The following is a 23195-nucleotide window of genomic DNA, read 5'->3' as shown; positions in this document are numbered from 1 at the left end:
ATGCACATTGATACTGTTGCATGTTCTCCATGTTGCCAAATGGCCAAAAATGGACAATGATGTCCAGTCACTTGACAAATCTATTTCTGGACACACCTGAATCTTTGATTGTGTTTAATTCCTTTAATGGAGAGTTCAGCTTTGTGACCAGGAAAAGAATCAACTCAAGAACAGTTTGTATAAAAAACATCGGTGAAGTGCTCTTTATTCTAGAAAATGTGAAGGCTTCCTTGGTCTTCAGGCCTTTTGTGCAAAAGACAAGGGTCGGAAATCTATTCAGCTTTCTAAGAGAAGCTGGATAAATGTTTTTAGTTATGGAATATGAAAGTGATGGTTTAGATGCTTCCAAACTAAGGAGCTAAGCAAAAACATTCCCCATGCTCTTGTTTTAAATACCCTGAGAAACCTTCTATGACATACCACAGCAAAGACAGTAAAAGACCTGAAACAGGAACACTGCAAATTCAGAAGTTTAGAAGAGAAGCTCACCCAGCACTTCGTGTTTTGTTTAACCACATGTCTTAAAGATCTCTCTGTGCACAACTGCTACAGCCCACATCAGATGAGCTTCCATTTGATGACAGCCTGCAGACGATGAGCATAACTGGGGACTAGCTATAAGGTGACGGATTCAATACTATGGAACTTGCTTCCTGGAATAGCCTACCACCGGATTGCTGACCTTCAAAGTATAAGACAAGACATCTTTTATGTTCAAGCATTTACATGATAATACCCTGCACTGGACTACAGATGATCAGGCTGTTTACTAAACACAGCTTATGCCACAGTGGTAGAGTCACAGTGTGTCAATAAATTACCTTGGACAGCTACACATGTGGTGTAAAAAGCATATGAGTTAGCTTGACTCAACTTCTCTCACTGCAAGCATGGATGAGAGAACCTGGAAGACAAGCTTATTTTTGATAGGACTGGTAGAAATGCCTATTATTAAGATTACCTGACACTTGGAAGGACCAATATGTGGACATAAAGAATCACATTACAGGCCAGCCTCAACCTGTACTCTAAAATTTACCTGTGTATATTTTGTGCATGTAATCCGCACACTGCAGTTCCATACAGGTATTTGGGCATGCAAGCATTGGTCTGCTAAACCCAGGGTTGTGAGTTCAATCCCTGAGGGGGCCACGTAGGGATTTGGGGATTGGTCCTGCTTTGAGCAAGGGGTTAAACTAGATAATCTCTTGAGGTCCCTTCCAACCCTAATAATCTATAATTCTATGATTTTACTTACTTATAACTTTGCCAAACTAACCATTTGGGCTGAAAATTTCCATGCCACATGTCTGCCTCAGCCTGAATTTTTCTTTTTTTTTTTTTTTTTACTATCAAAATGGTAGAGCCCTTTCTGAGAACAAGTATAGAAGAAAATACTCTGTTTTCCCCATGTTAACAAATGCTACTGACCTTTTATTTAATGTTCTAGTACCACCATGTTTTGGATCTGGGACTCAAATTTGGTAGAGGACCTATGCCCATCAAAATCTGTCTAAATTTGGCCAAGTTATAAACCTTTGAAAAATCTCCATTTCCACATACTCAAGAGAGGCTTGCTAGAGCTGAACAACTAAGACTCTGAAAAGGTGTTGGCTCCTAATGCCAACCACACTGCGCATGCACCATCCCCACAGAGTGACTGAGCATACCCCAGGCCACGGTCACATGAGTTTAGAAAGGCTTTCTCTGTAATGGCTGCTCCAGGCTGAGGTAGGCAGGCCACTCATCTGGTATTAAACAGGACAGTCAGACTTTTTTAGGGTTTGTCCCCCATTCAGTACTCTGACAAAACCAAACATGGTTTTGTCCGGAATCAGGTGGGGTACGCCCTTTTGAAGAGTATGTCACTTTGCCCCCACCAGCACAACCTCTCACAAAGTCCTGGAGGCGGAGTGGCACACTCTTAAAAGTGATACCCCCTCATCTGCTGTGACCTTGCATGCACCGTGCATGTGAGGTCACATGGGAGGAGGGGGAGAGCTCTTAAAAATGGCACCTCCCCATGCATCAGGACTTCACCCACACCATGCATCCAAGGTCATGCTAACAGGAGCAGGTCCATGCTATTCCCAGAAGTACTGGAATGTCTGGTATTCCAGGAAGAGGTGAGTGGTCACCCTAAACCGGGGTCAGGCCAGGTACTGGGAATGAGAGCAGGGAGCCTGTCTCCAATGCTCTCACTGATCACCCTGCTGGCATCCAGGCAGTGCAAAGGAGGAAGCAGCCTCATTCAAATACAGAAGGGCAAAAAATGGAATGGGGAAAGGGAAAGGAGGAGACTGGGACAAGTAGTCTGATGAGACTGGGTTGTGAGGGCGAGAGAAGCTGGAAACTGGAGTGGGGATGGTGGGACTGGGAGGCAAGGAGACTGGGCCAAGGAGACTGAGGAGTGCAGACTGGGACTGCGTAGGCAAGGAGAACGAGAATGGGGTAGGGAAAGTTTGTGGGAGATGAGGCAGGAGGGGCTCAAGCCTGGGGGAAAAGATAGAAGAGTCTGTACACAATACAGCCTATGCCCCTCCAGAGACTGGAAAGGATTCCTCAGCCTCACCATTCTTCTGCTGTCAGTAAATATCCACGGACCTTACATCCTTCTGTGGTGCTGGACCACACATAGGATGAATATTGCTATCAGTTTGTAGCGGGGCTGGGGCTGGGGCAAGAAGCCTGGACTGATTGGGGAAAGTAGGCTCAGCTGCGGCCATGCCCCAGTCAGGCCCAGCTGGCCCCTATAAGGGGCTGTGAGCCAGAAGCCCAGTAATTCTCCCTCTGCTTGTAGAGGGAGAAGGGCCTGGCTGCAGGGACCTAAGCAAGACACCTAGGTTGGGAGCAGGGCTGGGGAAGGGCCAGAGGAGCTGGGAGCTCCAGCCTGGAAAGCCCCAGGCTGCAGGCCTGACTATAGGCCGAATAGGTGCAGGGTTGCAACGGGGCAGCCCGTGGGGGAGGTAGAGGCAGCAGGTCTGAACCCCTTTGCCTGTGATGAGCGGCTTATACTGCAGTCTGCCTCAGTGAACGGGGGCTAGATGGAGACCAGGCAGTAGCCAAGACTGAGGCAAAGTTGGGATAGTGGGTGGGGGTTCCCCTGGGAGGGGGAGACCTAGAACTGTGGGGGTACTGCAAGGGGGCAACACCCAGTTAAAGGGGCACCAGGGTCCTGGGAGGGACACGGGCACCAGCAGTGTTGGCGAGGCACCGGCCTGAAGAGGGCGCTCCAGAGGTTGGATGCTAATTCCTGAGGACAACCAGCAGGAGGCGCTGCTGGGTGAGTCTGCGCACGCTTACACAGTTACACTATTATTTCAAGGGGCACAGGGCTGTATAGTAAATATAAATATTCTAACCCTCCCGATCAGCCGCAGAGGTGTTAATATGCTGCCACACAACTGAATTGTTTTTTCAGTTTGCATTTTTAAAATCCTAGTAAATTACACACACACAAATCTATATTAAAACTGCAAAGTCAAGCACTCAGAAGTTAGGACAGGCCAGAATTAAAGTTGCCTTTGCAAACTTTATTTGGCCCCTCTGTGTGAATGCTTTCCGATACAATCTTTAATTATAGGATCACACACTTTTTTTCAACAGGACCCTGACCTTGTTCAGTGCACAGGATGGATGGTGCTCACTAAATGAACAGTTATTCAACATTGTTTTCTCCTCATTGTTTAATGTGTGGCCCTAGGCTTTATTTACAGTATACTGTTCGGACCCTGCTCTGAAGACAGAATTACTAATTTCCTCAGGCATTTCTGTGGCGCTCATCACTATGACACTCAACTGTTCCAGAAACATGAATTTATCGTCATAAAATCCCTGTGAAATGAAGGGGTGGTATTATCCCTATTTTACAAAGAGGAAGCTCAGGCACATCAAGATTCTGGTAAAAAGTATCAACTAATTTTGGGTGCCCAATCTGATTTTTAGGTGCTTAGCATTATATAGCACACACTTCAAACCACAGCCCCCACTATGCAGTTGTGAGCACTCAGCACTTCTACAAATCAAACCCCAGGGTCTCAAGTTGGGCACCCAGAAACTGAGGAACACGCAGTTAGTGACCAGCTGTGAAAAGTTTGGTTTAAGCGACTTGTCTATCATTATACAGGAACGGACTCTACTTCCTCAGGAGAGTATTCAACTGTCTTAACCATGAGACCCTCCTTTCTGTTCCTGCAGTCTCCTGACTCAAACACAATACACCTTCTAACTTCTGCAAGAAATGATGCAGAGGTCTTACACACACTAGTCCGCCTTACCACACAACCTTGATACATCCCAGAGCAGGTCTGCCCTTAGCATGGATTGCACCAAGGTGTTATGGAAAAAATAGCATGTAATCATGTTATTAAAGACTGTACCATGCCATCTGTGCAAAAGAGGTTCCAAATTAAGGTTACTCAGGCAACCTTAATGCTGACATTTCCCAGCTTTTTAGTGCCTGACTTTACAACCTTCACATTCTTTGAATGCAAGGGATTTTTTGTGTAGTGTTCATAAAATCCTGATACCTCCTCCATCCAGAGTATGAAAAACCTACTTACCAACAGCAAGCCAAAGTAGCTTGCCCTGGCAAGCACAAGTACCTTCAGCATCATTTTTTGCTGAAATTAAGCTATTTTATATATATATGCGTGCACACACACACACAATACACACACACTTTGGCATTAAATGGCAAGATGCCATAAGGCTGGGATATTTTCTAAGCAGCAGAAACTTACAGTATACAGCATTCATCACCTCCTACTATATGGCACTGACTTTCCTTGTGTGACATAAAAATACCTATATTAGAAGTAAATCTAGCACTACTAAGCTCCCTACGCTGAAGAGAAGTGGGGTTGCAAGCTACACATAAATTGCAACGAAGAAACATGAAGTTTGGGAATGACATATTGATTTTCACATTATGATGATGCAGGGAAGGCACGTCAGAGAGACAACGTGCTCATGTTCACAGCAGGGAAGAGTAAAGAACACAATATTCATTCAGTAGTGCTGGTGAAGAAGTGAAAGATTATATCACTTGCCTCTGGGGCAGCATGTATTTCACACACTTATGGCCATATATAAATGGTTTTTAAAAGTTGTGATTGCAGAGTGACCTGATACAGGGCTATCCTCCTAACTACAATTCTCTTCCAATGCCCCTACTGCTGCTCGTAGCTTATTCAAAGATAAGAGTGAAATTAATAAGATTCAGATCAGTTCAGAAATCTCTGGGCATCAGTGTTATTGATAAAAATCCTGTCCATTAAACCCTGCAGCTTTGGAAAGCTACCAGCAATAGAAGCAGTAGGCACTGAAGTAGTTCCAAGAAGCTGAGGGAGTAGAGAAGAGTAGAGTAACAGACACAAAAACCTCCATGACAGCAGCCAGGAGTCTCAGCGGCAAGGAGAGGGTGGGGGGTGCTGCACTCTTCCAGCAGTGAGATGGGAGAATTTCAAAAGCAGCAGGTCCTATCGATCTGATACTAAGGTGCTTGTCCTGGTTTACTCTTGTAAACATCTCAGCACTTGCCCCCTTCCCAGCATGTGGCATTGAGGGCTGAACTTCTCACCAGAGTATTGCCCCAGAGCTTGATGACAGATACCCCACTCACATTTACTACATTGACCTATACGTAGTAGGCGAATGGTAAATTGACCTCTGCAAGTCCCTGAGCTCTTTGCGAAATGTGAATATACAGGTCAGCAAGAAGAGCCAGATTTTGCTACTGTCTGTGTTGGCAAAAATGATTGTTGCTGCATGCAAGTGTATTTCTGTATGAGAGAGAAACATATGATAGTGAGGAGACAGAGACTTGTCTTCGCAGTTGCTGAAAATAGGGATCCTGCTAATTTATGACTTTTGACTCTCACCAAGAACAGCACTGAAAGTAGCAACATAGTCAAACCTCCAGTGAAATGGATTAGATTATTTTGGTCTTTTGCACCTCTTGATTCTAACATCATTTTTCATTTGTGTGGTTAAAAAACAAACCCACACTTCAAAAATCATGATCAAAATCAGATTATTATTAGTTGCCACGCAGATAGAACATTTCTTGGGCACAATCTTGAAAATGAAGTTGTACAAGGTTATTAAATTTGTTTCATTTTTATAATCAGACTGTTTCTTGGGCATATAACTTCTAAAAAAGTGTCAGAGGAATAAAACTGGAGACAAACTAAATATCAATACATGATAAAAAAAAAAAAATCATTTTTGGCATCCCACAGCCACAAGAACTGCAGCGAACCCTATAGCGTGTCTGGCGTAAATAAATGTTTTCCCTTACAACTCTGACTGGATCTATTAATTATCTGAATGTTAGAAGTATGTAAAGGGAAAGATCTCAAATATTCAGACAGAGAATTCTGCAGTTTAAACTTTCATCCTAGTTCTCAAAGCAATAGGATGATGTCAGTTCACAAATAGCTTAAGTAGCAAAACTAGAAGTTGGTGGTAGTTGTATCAGGCTACATAACAAGCCTTTCAAAAGAATATGAAGTAACAGAACTAAAATGTAGCTGGCAAGATGCCACGAGGCTGGGATATCTTCTGAGCAACGGAAACTTACAGTATACAGCAATTCATCACCTCCTACTATGTGGCACTGACTTTCCTTGTACTAAATCACAAATAGCTATAGTAGAAGTAAATCTAGCACTCCCTATGCTGAAGAGAGGTGGGGTTGCACGCTACACACAAACTGCAACGAAGAAACCCGGGTTTGGGAATGACAAACTGGCTTTCACGTTACAATGATACAGAGAAGGAACCTCAGAAAGACAACGTGCTCAAGTTCAGAGCAGAGGAGAGTAAAGACCATAGTACTTATTCATGTAGTGCTCGTGAAGAAGTGAAAGATTAAATCGATTGCCTTCTGGGGTAGCATGCATTTCACACAGGTATAACCAAGATCTTCCACGCTGGTGACATCTAGAGTAATATGTTTTTTAAATCTCTAAGTTACACATATACACTGGGCAAACATTGAAAGATTTTTCTAGACAAAAAGTCAAAATACTGTTCTGGGAGTGAGCTGAGTTTTTAATTTAATAAAGCTAAGCATAGGAACAGAAACATTAGCCTATTTCCAATAATTTGGCAATTCACACAATTAGTCACGGGTGCACTGATGACACTGAAGTCCAAAACTGACTCTGAATCTTCCTTTCCCCTCCCCCACACTTTCCGGGGGATGAGAGTAAAGGACGCCCAGGACCTTGACTTAGAGATTGTCCACACCGCTTTGATCAAAAATTATTATTAAAGTGACCTACCACCCACCTTAAGACATGCAATATTCTAACCAGTGCTGAAGAAATCATAATGTGAAGCTACAGAGCTCCCAATGTCTAAACTCCTTCACTAGCTTGCTTAAAAAAGGAATCCGGCAAAAAACAACCTCTAATGCTACCTGACATTTCCTAGATTACAAAGCCAGAAGTGACTATTGTGATAATCTCTCCAGCATAACATAGGCTATAGGATTTCCCTGAATTAATTCCTGTTTCAATTAAAATACACATTTTAGAAAGACATCCAATCTTTATGTAAAAGTTCTTGTGATGAGAATCCACTACAAACCTAATCAAGTGTTCAGTGTTTAATGACTAACTGTTAAAAATTTGCAACTTATTCCTTGACTAAACTTATCTAGCTTCAATTTCCAATTGCCAGCATCCTACATACCGTCCAGCTAGGCTAGAGACATCACTTGTTTCTCTGGCATGTAACTTCATCTGTCCGTAAACAACGAAAGTACACCCATAATCCTCCTGCTGAACCTCTCTGCAGCATTCCCTATAGATCTTCACCAAACATTGGTGGCTCACCTCCAAGAAGATGCAGAGGTGAAATGTAATGCCCTGAAATGGCTCAAACCAAACCCAGATAATTGTAATGGGCAACTGTTTCTCAACTTCAAAAACCTTCACCAGTGTGTTCATGGGAGATTCAATCATCTTCATGTTATTCCACATCTACATGAACCTGGTGAGACAATACAGGCTGAACTGCCAACAGCATGAAGATAATACCCAGCTCTATGTCTAATATAACTTTTACATCTAACAAACAGCACCATCTAGGCAACTAGAGAGCTGCATCTGAGCAAACAATGTTTGGCTAAAGCTGAAAGCAAGCTAGACTCAGGTGATACTAGTAGGAAGAAGGAACCACTCAGAAAAATCTGCCCCCTCTGTAACATCCCCACCTATGGAGGATATTTGTCCTCACCCTGAGACCTTGGCTTCACTTGCGCGTTATAGCGCAATAAAGCCGCCAAGAGCACTCTACCTCACTCCCCGTCCACGCTGGCAAGGCACGTAGAGCGCTCTGACTCTGCAGCTGGAGCATTCCTGGTACTCCACCTCCCCGAGAATAACATTTGTTGCGCTCTTGCTGGAGTGCCGCGGCGTCAGTATGGACACCTAATGCACTCTGATTGGCTGTGATTGGCCTCCGAAAGTGTCCTACAATGCCTGTTCTAGCCACTCTGGTCATCACTTTTGACCTGCCCTTTAAATTCCCTGGGAATTTTGAAAATCCCCTTCCTGTTTGCTCAGCCAGGCTTGGAGTGCTCTCAGCGCATCTTTCCAGGTGGCCATGCCTCCACGCACCAGGCGATCCCCAGTATGGAGCAATGGCAGGATGCTGGACCTCATCAGTGTTTGGGGGAAGGAAGCTGTGCAGTCCCAGCTGCGCTCCAGCCATAGGAATTACGATACCTTCAGGCACATATCAAGGGCCATGATGGACAGGGGCCATGACCGGGATGCAGTGCAGTGTTGGGTTAAAGTAAAGGAGCTGCCTACCACAAAGCCCGCAAGGCAAACGGCAGCTCCAGTGCTGCCCTCGCAACCTACAAATTCTACAAAGAGCTGGACGCGATACCTGGGGACGATCCCACCTCCACTGCAACGACTACCATGGACACTTCTGAGCCCAGCACAGTGGAAGAGGGGAAGCACGAGGATGGTGCTGAGGCAGGGGGAGACATCCCAGAAACCCTAGATGCATGCAGCCAGGAACTCTTCTCGAGCCAGGAGGAAGGCAGCCAGTTGCAGCATCCGGTGCTTGGGAAAGGACAAACAACAGAGGAGGTTCCTGGTAAGCGGCTTTCTTTTTAGGAAGGATGTTTTTAGGTATGGGCTCTTTGGGCGAGGAATGGGGACCACTGCTGCACACAGGCAAGCTGTGTATGGGCCAGGGCGGAAGCCGCATTATAGGAGAAGACCCTCCCTTGCTTCCCTGGTTTCCCTCAGCAGCGAGATATCTTCCAAGACGAGCTCCTGTGGAGAATCATAGAATCACAGAATATCAGGGTTGGAAGGGACCTCAGGAGGTCTAGTCCAATCCCCTGCTCAAAGCAGGACCAATTCCCAACTAAATCATCCCAGACAGGGTTTTGTCAAGCCTGACCTTAAAAACCACTAAGGAAGGAGATTCCACCACCTCCCTAGGTAACCCATTCCAGTGCTTCACCACCCTCTTAGTGAGAAAGTTTTTCCTAATATCCAACCTAAACCTCCCTCACTGCAACTTGAGACCATTATTCCTTGTTCTGTCCGACAGTGTTCAGTGTAAGTGCCCCCTGAAGCTGTTGGCTCTTCCCAAGGCACAGAAACCCAGAGTACAGTACAGTCATGAAACAATCAGTCCCCATGGATCCTGTACTTACTCATCATTTCCGGGGCTCCCGTGGGTTATGTGCACTCACTTTGGGACAGGCAAAGTATGGTTTTTGTGATTGCCCTCCTTAAGTCCAGGGGAATCATTGCTTTGTCTGGTGCATACAATAATGCCTCTGTTAAGTGTTGCATTTTGCCTGTATAGGTGCAACGTTGAGATCTCAGCCATCATTCTTATCACCGGCCGACAGACTGAGAAGACTCAGGACGAGGGAGCGTAAAAGCAAAGAAGTCATGCAGCAGTCTGTAAACAAGAATCGAAAGACACAGAAGTGGAGGGAGAGCGAAAAGGAGGACCCACCAGTAAAACGCGACACACTGGCCACAAAGCACAGAACGGCTGATTACCATAATGGAGCGCCAAGCGGACTCTATCCAGGCGCTCATCGCCATGCAGGCGGAAGACTACCGCGCTCGACCCCGCCCTGCAGCCCTTGTCGCAAAACTCTTCCCCTTGTGCCCCCATGTCTCCTCCAACCCACTTTCCCCAACATCCGGGTTCTTACCATCCCCAGCTGCCTCCTACACCCGTAACTTCACTACCCACCCATGAAAACTATGACCCTTATCCACAGCACTCAAACCCCCTCAACATGCCTTATAGCCATCCTGAAGTGCAGCACTCAGTGCACAGCACTCCAGACAGGATTCGAGAATATGAAATCAGGACATACTCAAGCCTATGAGTGAACCAGTGCCCACCCCACCCCCTTGCCCTTTTGGTATTTCTGTGTTCATTTATTGAAAAAAATAATAATAATTTTCTTTTCAATAAATGGAGTTTTTTTACTTTGAAAACATACTTTATTAGTGCATAAAACAAAATACACCTTAGCCCAGGAAAGCAACAATCACTGCAAGTCAGTGTACCAAACACAGCCACTGCACTTAACTCCTGTGCAGAGCACCAGACATTACTGGTGGCTTTCAGCCTCAAATTGCTCCCTCAAGGCATCTCTAATCCTTGCACCCCCACACTGGGCCCCTCTAATAGCCCTGCTCTCTGGCTGTGCAAATTCAGCCTCCAGGTGTTGAACCTCCGAGGCCCATGCCTGAGTGAAGCTTTCACTCTTTCCTTCACAAATATTATGGAGGGTACAGCACACAGATATAACCGCAGGGATGCTGTCTTCGGCCAAGAGAGCTTCCCCTAAAGAGAGCGCCAGCAGCCCTTCAAACGGCCAAAACCACACTCCAGTCATTCGACACCAGCTCAGCCTGTAGTTGAACCATTCCTGGCTGCTGTCCAGGCTCCCTGTGCAGGGTTTCATGAGCCACGGCATTAAAGGGTAAGCAGGGTCTCCAAGGATCACAATGGGCATTTCGACTTCCCCTATGGTGATCCTCTGGTCTGGGGAAAAAGTCCTGGCCTGCAGCTTCTTGAACAGGCCAGTGTTTCAAAAGATGCGTGCATCATGCACCCTTTCAGGTCAGCCTGAGTTAATGTCAATGAAATGACCACTGTGATCCACAAGCACCTGGAGAACCATGAAGAAATACCCTTTTCGGTTAACGTACTCAGAGGCTAGGTGGGCTGGTGCCAGAATAAGAATATGCGTCCTATCTATCTCCCCTCCCCAGTTAGGGAAACTCATTTGTTCAAAGCCAGCCATAATGTCATGGATGTTACCCACAGTCACAGTTCTTCTAAGCAGGATGCAATTAATGGCCCTGCAAACTTGCATCAACACAATTCCAACCGTCAACTTTCCCACTCCAAACTGGTTAGCGACCAATCGGCAGCTGTCTGGAGTTGCCAGCTTCCAGACTGCAATAGCCACCCGCTTCTCCACCAGCAGGTCAGTTCTCAATCTCATGTCCTTGCGCTGCAGGGTGGGCGAGCTCAGCACATAGTCCCATGAAAGTGGCTTTTCTCATCCAAAAGTTCTGCAGCCACTGCTCATCATCCCAGACGATGTGATCCCACCACTCAGTGCTTGTTTCCCAAGCCCAAAAGTGGCGTTCCACAGCGGAGAGCATGTCCGTGAACCAGACAAGCAATTTCGCGTTGTATGCTTTACGCGACTTGATGATATTGTCGGACTGCTCACTGTCACTCTGGGTCTTAAGCAGTAATTCGACCGCGAAACGAGACTTGTCAGCATGTTCCACAGCAGTTCGGGCTCCATTCCCGCAGACCGAAAGGGAAGACAAAGCACACTCTGCACAGAAACCGTTGAAAGATGGTTCCAAATGTGGACGGAAACACAGGGATTGCTGGGATGCAAAGCGATGCATCATGGGGCGTTGGGACAGGATCCAGAATGCCCCGCACTCCACGCCCCCTTCCCACAAGCCACAGCGTCAGAATGGGAAGAGGTGCTGTGTGGGATAGCTGCCCACAATGAACCACTCCAAATGCAGCTTCAAGTGCCACAAATGTGGCCACGCCAGTGCGCATGCAGCTGTCAGTGTGGACAGACTGAAGGATTTCCCTGGTGCACTCTCCGAAGGCTGGTTTAACCCAATGCACTCTACATCTGCAAGTGTAGCCATGGCCCGAGACAGTTAAGTTAGTGCACAGCCTGGAGCCTGTTTGGATCCCTCAATTCTATTGGATGCCAAACCACATATACGTCCTAATGCAACTAGCCAGAAGATCGTGCCCCTTTCTCTCAGGCACAGACCCGGCCACACCATGATCCTCACGACCTCCAGGCTTGATTACTGCAGTTCATATCCAGGAATGAAGCAGACCAAAGCTCCAACTAGTACAGAACACAGTAGCAGTGCTAAGCTCATCTGGTTAGCAACGCAGGTCACAGTGAACAACATCACTTGACTGATAGGCAGCAGCAGGAAGCCACAAATCGTCATGAGGCCTCGCTCCCTCTTGCATCCAATAATTAAACAAATGTAACAAATAGAACTATTTACAGTAGAAGCAGGTGCCAAGCAGAATCAAACCTCAGGTCTTGATCCCAACTCACAAGAACAGAGATTCGGTCCAGAATTGGAGGCGTTCCTGACATGCATAACACAAGATTTTTGTGGGGAAGGGAGAGGTTAAATCCCACTATAGCAGTCTCAGATTTTACCATTTCAGAACAGATTTATTTATTTTTTTTTTAAATAATAGCTCCTCCTGGCAAAAGTAATGAGGAAAATAAAGAAATCCACCCTAATGAGTCTGAGCATTAGAACTGCCTGAGTGTTTGGTGATAATGTTATCTAGCCTAGAGCTATTGGAAAAGACAACCAGATTACCACTTTGCAAACCACTTCTGCTGAAGTTTTCCTCCTTGTAGTGCATGAGTGTAAAAATATCCACGGTCAAGTAATCTGTAAGAACTGAACCAGGATGTCTGTATCTAAAAGCATGAGTCTCTACTGCTTGAGCTAAGGGAGCTGGCCCCACTATCTCTGAGACAGGAGATGACAAACATCCATACAAGGTACAGCAGCTAGAGGAGACAGCAAGCCACTAGCATGAGGGTTACTAAAGTGTTAGCAGGTTATAAGAGGATGCTAGTGGTTCCTAGTGGAATGAGCTATAAATTATCATCCAACCCAAACTAAAATTACCTTCCATTTTACAAGCCACTACAATATAGTGTCAAACTCCTATAGCTAATGCGGCATAGGAGAGGCTGAGATTCAGTTTAAGAATGAAGACAGGATCACACCAGAGCAGAGGTGGGCAAACTATGTGGCCCGCGGGACACTCCTGCCTGGTCCCTGAGCTCCTGCCCCAGGAGACTCGCCCCCAACCCCTCCCCCGCAGCTTCAGCTCACCCCACTGCCAGCACAACTGTCATAAACAGATAGCTAAGGGTTAATGTTTCTTTTACCTGTAAAGGGTTAACAAAGGGAACCACACACCTGACCAGAGGACCAATCAGGAAACCGGATTTTTTTTCAAAGCTCAGGGAGGGAATTTTTGGGTGTGTGTTTTGTCTGTGTCCTTCTGTCTGTGCTCTCTCGGCTATGAGAGGATTTCTATCTCCAGGATTTCTAATTCTTCTGTTTCCAAGTGTAAGTTCACAAAAAGGTAAGACAATAGGTTTTTTATATTGATTTTGTATTGCACATGTGTGTAGTTTGCTGGAATGTTTTAAATTGTTATTTTTTGGAATAGGCCCTGTTTATTTCATTTTCTTTTAAGCAATTGACCCTTATATTCTCAATCTTCATACAGAGAAGTTTTATGTTTTTTTTTTCTTTTTATATAAAAGCTTTCTTTTAAGACCTGTTGGATTTTTCTAGTTAGAACTCACCAGGGATTGGTGGGAGAAGACACAGGGGAGAAGGGAAAATTCTGTGTGCAGAGTGCAAAAGCGTACCTTTGCAGGGACTGACTGAGGGTGAAAGAAACATTGATCTCTCTGTGTTTGCAATTCAGGATTGAAAACGGTATCTCCTAAGGGCCATCAGGGCAGGGAAGCCAAGGGAGGAAACTAAAGAGAGACAGGGGAGGGGGTTATTTCCCTTGATTGTGATCAGGAGCATTGAGTCTTGGGGTCCCCCAGGGAAGGTTTGGGGAGACCAGAGTGAGGCAGGCACTGTAATTCCTGTCTGGTGGCAGCGCTATCAGATCCAAGCTGGTAATTAAGCTTGGAGGGTTCATGCAAGCACCCACATTTTGGACGCTAGGTTCAGAATTGGGATTTATGCGTATGACAACAACGGTCTGGGCAGTGGGGCTGCAAGCTTCTGGGACAGCACAGATGCAGAGCCCAGCCTGAGCTGGCGCTCTGTGCTGTGCGGTGGCATGGTTGGCTCCAGCCAGGCCTCTGTCCTGGTGCTCTGGGAAGTGTGGCTGTAGCCCCGCCAGCCACCAGTGCTCCAGGGTGCACGGTAAGGGGGCGGGGAACAGGGAGGCCGGGGGGAATACAGGGAGCTCGGGATGGTGCTCGGGACGGTGGTCAGGGCGGTCAGAGGGCGGGGAATAGGGGGGCTGAATGCAGGCAGGGGCCGGGGGGGCAGTCAGGAAGGAGAGAGGGTTTGGATGGAGCGGCAGGGGGCAATCAGGGGCAGGGGTTCCAGGGGCGGTCAGGGGACAGGGAGAAGGGGTGATTGGATGTGGCAGGGGTCCCAGAGGGGCAGTCTGGAATGAGAGGAGGGGTTGGATGGGTGATGGGAAGCAGTCAGAGTGGGGGTTCCGAGGATGGTCAGGGGACAGGGAATGGGAAGGCTGGATGGGGCAGGGGTCCTGGGGAGATAGGGAGTGGGAAGCAGGGGGAATGGGGGCCAGGCCATGACTGGCTGTTTGGGGAGGCACAGCCTCACCTAACCGGCCCTCTATACAATTTCCAAAACCTGATGTGGCCCTCAGGCCAAAAACAAAAGTTTCCCCGCTCCTGCACTAGAGCAAAAACCAACTACCATACTTCTGATTTAAAGGTGCTCCCCATCATCTCTAAAGAAAAAAAACTGTCACCCTGAAAAATGTTTGCCTATTATTGTTACAAGTAACATCTAAGTATGTTATGAGAGATTAGAAATAAAATTTCTCTTTCCATTCTCTTTTCTTTGTGCATTTGACAGTGCTTGTCTATGGACAGTCTGTGTTGCTATTTCCCCTGTCGCCCCCTTATTTGCATGGGTTTTTCACACATAACAGCAAAGGAAACAATATTGTGAAGATATAGAAAATGCAACTGTGAAACCATAAAAACTTTAAGTGGGACTCAGGGCCCAGTGCAATACCTGCAACTATTTAACTCTCCCCTCCATCTTTTTTTTTTTTTTTTTTTTATATGGGTAGATTTCAAGTTGATGATATCCCTTCACATAAAACTACGTGAGAAGGAAAGAATCATCCTCAGGACCACTCTCTCCCTTCACAGCAGGGAGGCAGTACAGAACAAAGTTGCTAGTTCCTCTACAATAAAACTCTAGTATAGGATATTCCCAGGCAACTAACACAGTTCACATTATACTGCCCTTTAAAACAACATCAGGCATATAATTCACAAAATGCTGCAGGATCAAAATTCTGATAAATCACAATTCAGGTCCCAATGCCAACCTCAGCTGTGCTCCTTATCTTCACTCACCTCTACACAGGCCCTGGAGACCACCAGCTACCACAAGTCTATCCTCAGTTCCAACATCAGGCTCTTTAGTTATGAGGCTATAACCCATGCCAACCTTTCCAGCCCACACGGGGAACACGAAGTCTCCATCACACATCAAGAAGTGGCTAATGTGGACTAACAGAAGATCTTTGTGTTGTTGGGGTGTAATTCTCATATTGGAAAAGGATCCAAACTTTGTCAGCATAAAAAGCAAATTTCAGAGATAGCAGGTAGGTGGCCATCAGCAACATAGCAGAACAGGTGATATTAGTTCAGCTAAATTCCCTGAGGATACATGAAACTGAACTCAGGGAATCAAGGGTAGGTGGAAGCCATTTAGATTGTAAACTCTTCAGGGAAGGAACTGTCTCTTATTCTATGTTTATACAGTGGCTTATACAGGGGCACCGATCCTGGTTAGGTATCTAGACGCTACCATAATACAGACGGTGGTAATATAAATAAGATGGCACATGCATATTCTATGGTACAAACAGGCAGTCCAGCAGGGGCCAAACAGCCCTCTCTTGGTCAGAGGTAGAGAAGCAGAAGTAAAGCTCATAGAAAGATGGTTACTCTGGTGCCTGCTTCCCACAGAGTAATTGAGAGTGCGCAGAGAGAAAAAGGTCTCTACACTACAGGTGGAAGATGGGCAGAGAAAGGAGGCAGAGGAATTGATATGGATACTGGGACCTTAACTGCTATTTACATTTTTGGGTTTTTTCCCTTTTGACAAACACTTCAGGTATTGTTTTAAAAGGCAATACATTCTTCATCTTATCTTTGTTTTAGAATTACTTTAGGTGTTTTTTCAAAATGGAAAAAGCCACCTTGTGCTCTTAAGTAAAAAATGGCTTAAAGAAATTTGCTGTGGACTTTTTGAAGGTGCTTTTTACTCTTAGTTTATCTCTGCTGTGCCTACTAGTCTCACTGCCCTGAAGAAGAAACCCTTCTCTTGCTTAAATGCTCAGGGTCTAACTGATCATCATATGTGATGTCAGGAACTTGGCAGTGAACTCGGGGATGGGGGTTGCCTTCCCCTGCAGCAGGGAGTGCGGGTCACGTGCCAAGATTATCTGGGTATATCTCACTTAATTCCTTGGCATTCCTTGGCACTCTGACATTGCTGCATCTTGGTCCCGCCTATTCTCTGCCTGTGGCCTATTAGTCTTCTGTGGCTGTAATATTTTGGTCTAATTCTGATTGTTGGGTTTAGTTTTTGGGTGTTGGGTGTGTTGCTGGCCTGTGATATGCAGGAGGTCAGACAAGATGATCTGGTGGTCTGTTCTGGCCTTAAACTCTATGGCTTTGATCTGTCAACAGGCTGTATCATTCATTTCTCTGCCTCACAGCAGGAGACTGAAATCAATTTCCTTTGAAGGTGCCAGTCAATAATACCCTCATGTAACACCTCAAAATTACGTTCAGCTGCATGAATAAAATAATTATTGGTTGTTTACAGAAAACAAATAAGAGACAGTATGTACAGTATACTGGACCTCTGGAAATGAAATATAGAACATCCCTTCAAGTGGGCCCAGGTAATTTGTCAGTACTACCTAATACACTACACGAAAGAAAAACCTTAGTACACCCAAACCTTTGTCTGTCTTTTCCTTCCAAAGCATTAAGCACAACACTTATCCAGTAAGAATGCACTATTAGCTTAAAGACTAGTTCATGTGGCCTTTTACAATAGGAAGGTATCATTAGCGTGCCATCAAAATACATATTAGGTTTGGTTTAAGCCAGCGTTTATCAGCCTGGGGTCTGCGGGCCCTGCTGATCAACTCAACTCCTCCCCCTGACTTCCAGCACCTCCTGCATGCCAGAGAACAACTGTTCCGCTGTGTGCAGGAGGCGCTGGGAGGGCATGGGTTCGGGGAAGGGGCAGAAAGAGACAGGGAAGAGGAGGGGCCGGGGGGGAGCAGGGGCAGGAAGAGATGGGGCAGGGGTGGGGTTTGGAGCAAAGCAGAAGGCTTGGGGATCTGCAGCAAAATTTTAAATCAAAATGGCAGTCCTCAGGTTTAAGCTATGTTTCTTCTGAAGACAGTCTAATGCACAAAGGTTACATTTTCCTCCTTTCCTATTAATTCTAAAACAACAACATATGACAAAATGCACCTGGACAAACAACTTTCTGGCATCCATTTCACTTCATTTGGTTCTCTAAAGATTCTAGGGAACATCTTTCATAGAACTTAATTAACATGCTAATGAACAGATCACCATTTCAGTTCCATTGGACAACCATTGCCCCTGAATTAGTGCATTAAGTTAGGAGACATACAATTTTCAGAGTCAAATACATATTTCATCAGGCAGTTAAAGTTGGACTGGTTTATTATAACTTCTCACAAATCTACATTTTGTCATCAGCATTCATGAGGAATACAAGTTCTGCTGGTGGAGTCTATAAACTTTCATGAAACCCCAAATGTGATTGTAATCCGCATGAGCAAAGCCAAACAAAAATATGTAAACACTCACTGAAATAAATTATTATGTCAGAAGACTGGTGGGTAGCAAACCTTTTAACTAGAAGGTTGATCCTGGGAATTACTATGCAGTAAGTCCCTCTTACTGAGGAGCCACTGAGATGATAATTAAAAATAGGATTATAAAACACCTAAACACAATATGATACGAAACAGCCAGAATGTTTTTCATACAAATAAGCGACAATAAGAGAGCATCTGTCCTCTGCTGGAGACCCTGTGCTGCTCCAACAGCTTATAGGAGATACAAAAGTCCTGCAGAAGGCCAAGGGAGAATTTCCCGTGCAGGGCCAACATAGCTCTATCTGCCATCGTTGGACACTACACTAACACACACACAGAATTAAGGAGGGGGAAATTAAAGTTTATGGCCCTGAAAGAAGATATGTTTTGAGGGAGGAGAGTAGAGGAATGGCAGATCAGAGGCATGCAAAATGCAGCTAATATTTACAAACCTGATACTTCATCATTGATTACAGAAAGAAATGTTTCTAAAAGTAGTATAATTTACATGCAATTACAGCAAGTTTTATTGGCAATTTGGAAGAATGTGGCCATAATCTCTTCCATCGGTAAAAAAGTTACTCACATTCTCCCTACACCTTCATACATGCGTGTCTCATCCACCAAAGTCATAATCTCCGTATCAGTGAGGTGTGCATGCTTTTTCGTCCTGTTTAGTTGTTCAATTTGTATATCTGCCAGCTTCACCTTTTGCTGTGTGTCAATAACCTTGGCCTGCAGTTCAGTAAAAGCCTAATGAAAAAAGTAGGCAAGTTACAGTTACGAAATTTTGACCTTGACTGTCATAACTTTTGCACAGGAAATTTAAGTTTTACTGGTCCAGGAGCATCAAGTAGTACTTTTGGACATGGTGCAGCTGTTTTCATTTTGGACTCAGAAAACTCAGCAACAGCTAACTCATGTGCAGGGTTTTATAAGCGAACTGCCTCTTTCAGCTATAATGACACCAGGGATTCCAAACACAGACATGCTTCTGGACACAGACTGTGAGCTCAAGGATCTGCCCTCCTGTGTGGTGCACATATATGTTTTTAAGTTGTCTAGCAAGACTCATTCTTAGTGATCTGCCTCCCTTCTGGGGCACTGGACTGCTCCTCTTCACTGGAGATGACTGGCCTGACTCACTTCTATCTGCTCTCCAAGCTTTCCCCTGGCCACCTACCAGTGCCCACTCCCTTCCCTGACAGCTCTGGTTCCCTCCAGGTCAGGGCTGGGGAAGCTCGCCCGGCCCACGAGTGGGAGGGAAGGGCACAGCTCTACTCTCTGCTGGGGAGAGGATCAGCCGTGCGGCCGGACAGAGAGGGGGCTTTGCAGGGAGTGAGGTCGAGTGTCTGTCTCGGGGCTCCTGCGTGTGTCTGTCTGGGGAGGAGAGTGTCTCTCAGATGCCCACGCTCCCACCCCTCCCCCGGCTCCGTGCTCTCCGCTGCGCGGCAGGTCTCCCACGGGGGCCCGGCTCCTGCCAGCCCCGGGACACCCAGCAGGGCTGCCACACAACCGAGCCCCGCGCGGCCCCTGAAGCAAGGGAGCAGGGCCCTGCTGCGGCCTCCCTCCTCCAGCCACCCCGGCTCCTGGGAAGGAAGCTCCCCCGCGCCCGCGCACGCAACGCTACATAGCAGGCCCGGCCGGTACCTTCTTCAGCTCCAGGTCCACGGGCGCCGCCATTTTGCCGATCTCTGCGCGTGCGCATTCAAGGCAGCAGGACCTGTTCCAGTGCGCGTGCGCAGTGAGAGGTAGGCGTCTGCGCCCCCCATCACACACTGGACAGCAACCCACAGGGACTGCAAGACAGCCCTGGAGGGTTACTGGGAAGCCCGCGTCCCTGTTGGAGTACTGACAACCAGAATTGCAGTGCAGCCGGGATACCACCCAGATCCACCACCTGCAGCCATCTGAACTACGAGAATCACCCATAGTTGTCTGCAGTATGGGGCCTCTGACACATAGTTGAGCAGTTCTTCTAACTCTATCCCATAGAAAGTGGTGCCCGTATATGCTAGCCAGACCATTGCAGAATTGTATTTGTGGTAGACCCAAGCTTTGCTCACTGAGATGAATGGCTGAAATTGCAAATCACCAACTGTGCAGACTATCAAGAGACCAAATAAAACATAAAGGATATCTCATCACATTATGTGTGTGTCCATGTATCCTGTAGTTGTAGGTCAACCAACCAGGGACCAGAAACAATATCATGTGACTGTATGCATAGTTATTAATAAACATTATTACACAACAGGTGTGTGTTTTGCATTTCACCAGCTAATAGGAAGATAAGGTCCTTGCCTGAGGAGCTGAGCATTCAAGGGATTACTCCTGTGAAAATCAACAGGAGTGTTACCACTGACATCAGTGAGTAGAAGCTGGCTTAAATAAACTGGAAAACTTCACAAGGAATGACAAGAGGGGTGAAACAAAGAGAAGCTGCTCATGAGAGAGCCTTATTGACAAGAAATTCAGATCAGTTCACTAGTGCATATTGTGTGTTAATTCTCATTGGAGGTTATAATGCAGTTTTATTTGCCCATAGTCTGAGCTACAAGTGAGGGAGCATACATAGCGATCAGATGCAACCTGAGCGGGAGAATTTAATTTAAAGGGTTTGTGACACTACTTCACAGTATTCAGAGTAGCAGCCGTTTTAGTCTGTATCCGCAAAAAGAACAGGAGTACTTGTGGCACCTTAGAGACTAACAAATTTATTTGAGCATAAGCTTTCGTGGACTACAGCCCGCTTCATCAGATGCATAGAATGGAACATATAGTTAGTATATATATATATACACATACAGAGAACATGTAAAGGTGGGAGTTGCCCTACCAACTGTAAGAGACTAATTAATTAAGAGAAAAAACATTTGTAGTGATAATCAAGATAGCCCATTACAGACAGTTTGACAAGAGGTGTGAGGATACTTAACATGGGGAAACAGATTCAATGTGTGTAATGGCTCAGTAATTCCTAGTCTCTATTCAAGCCTAAATTGATAGTATCTAATTTGCATATTAATTCAAGTTCAGCAGTTTCTCGTTGGAGTCTGGTTTTGAAGCTTTTCTGTTGCAAAATTGCCACATTTAAATCTGTTACTGAGTGACCAGAGACGTTGAAGTGGCCTCCTACTAGTTTTTGAATGTTGTGATTCCTGATGTCAGTTTTGTATCCATTTATTCTTTTGCATAGAGACTGTCCGGTTTGGCCAATGTACATGACAGAAGGGCATTGCTGGCACATGATGGCATATATCACAGTAGTTACTTAATGTTGGTACAGTGCTTTCAGGAGTCTGATTTGTCTTGCATATCCCCAAGTTTCCCCTCACTGAAAAGCTACTTCCTTACAAAATCAGACACAAAAATACAAAAGTGTCACAGCTCTCTGTTACTGAAAAATAACTTACTTTCTCATTTTTACCATATAATTATAATCAATTGGAATATAAATATTGTACTTACATTTCACTGTATAGTATATAGAGCAGTATAAACAAGTAATTGTATGAAATTTTAGTTTGTACTGACTTTGTAGTGCTTTTTATGTAGCCTGTTGTAAAACTAGGCAGACATCTAGATGAGTTGATGTACCCTTTGGAAAACCTCTGTGTATTCCCAGGGGTACACGTACCCCTGGTGGAGAACCACGGATGTAAAGCATCATGTGCTAAAATCCTGTGACTTCCATTGATTTTAAAGGAAGCATTGTCCAATGCCTGATCCATCTAGGTTCTTATACCCCAAGTAAGAGAAGATATAAACCTCCCATAACGCACTTGGTAATTTGTGCAACACTACACCACTCAGAGAAATTTATTCCTGACCAGGCAGTGATTAGCTTACATCCTGATTGACAGCTCCTCTAATTTACTGTAATTGCAAATGTCATTCATAGAAATGTCTGTTCTTTTTACAAAGTGTCTCCCAGCCTTTTTGGAAACTTACCTAACTACATGCACCAGTTTAATGGGACATCATATTAAAGTGTATTTGCCTTTGTCCATTTAAAATTTGCTGCTTTCCAATTTCATTGAAAGGATTTCTGCCTTGCTATTGCAGGCAACTAGCAACAGTTTCTTAATTTAAAAAAATAGGGAGGTCTTAATCCAGTTCCCTGTGGACAGGTGTCCACATCACAGAAACCACTGCTACAGTAGGGACAAATTGCCATTCCTATTGGTAGACTCAGCTGAGGGCCAAGAACTGAAAGAGTCACAGGTATACTACCTAAAGAAGTCCTTCCAGGTCAGGGTCAAGGCTCCTGCCATGACAGGATTGGAGAGCTTGCCCTCTGCTGCCCACACCATTCAGGTCCTATGCAGGGTTCTCAGCCCAGTACCTTTCACCAGCAGTACAGCTGCATACAAGAGGGATTTTAAAAACCTGAAAAGCCTCCCAGTGAAGTACAACTTCAGAACTAGTCACTGTACACTCCCCTCCCTTCTATCAATGAACTACAGGATTGCTCATTGCTGGGCCAAAGCACATCTTGTCCAGCAGGGCTACTGCAATGTGTGTGGTGATTACTGGAGAACAATGGAATACTTATTTATAAGGGTTTCTCCCTGCCTTCTCAGAGGGGGTTGACATACTGAGCTGAAGAATCAAATGTGGGGTGGACACTTGATCAACCAGTTTGAATTCCTTGAAGGTGGTGTGCAATGCAAAGAGCCCTGCAAAATAGCTCCTCTGTGCTGAGGACCAGAGCTGTTTTGTTTGAATGTTGTTAGCAACAAAATTGCTTTTTGATAGCGGTGACCAGGTGAGGCTACCTCTAGAAAAATATTTAGAGCAAGGAAGTGAGTTATTACTGACAAACTCCAATGAGGCTCCTTCTAGCCAGAATGCTGACACTGGATTTGCTTTGCTTTTTAAGCAAACCATCCATTCACATGCCTTAGAGGGAGCATTTGCTATTGATTCAGATGATCTAAAGCTGTGTAACAGACACGGCACAGTATGAT

General features: G+C 45.5%; 1 protein-coding gene across 3 annotated transcripts in view; it reads right to left on the bottom strand.

Annotated features, from left to right (window-relative positions):
• Positions 1-19967, bottom strand: part of PFDN1 (prefoldin subunit 1) — a 57907-nt gene extending 37940 nt beyond the window's left edge. For 2 of the 3 annotated variants that reach the window (XM_032801738.2, XM_032801740.2), the window contains exons 1-2: positions 19873-19966; positions 18809-18975 (exon numbers count right to left, since the gene is read on the bottom strand). In XM_032801738.2, coding sequence (XP_032657629.1) covers positions 18809-18975; positions 19873-19905 — 200 coding nt within the window. In that variant the 5' untranslated portion in view covers positions 19906-19966. Of the gene's footprint in view, positions 1-18808; positions 18976-19872 lie in introns of all 3 variants that reach the window. The other variant, XM_032801739.2, reaches the window with a different exon arrangement.
• Between the last annotated feature and the right edge of the window lie 3228 nt (positions 19968-23195).

This window comes from Chelonoidis abingdonii, chromosome 7 (assembly GCF_003597395.2).
Source record: "Chelonoidis abingdonii isolate Lonesome George chromosome 7, CheloAbing_2.0, whole genome shotgun sequence".
Classification (NCBI taxonomy): Eukaryota; Metazoa; Chordata; order Testudines; family Testudinidae; genus Chelonoidis; species Chelonoidis abingdonii.
The sequence above is the reverse complement of the archived record's forward strand: the minus strand, read 5'-3'. Positions and strand labels throughout refer to the sequence as shown.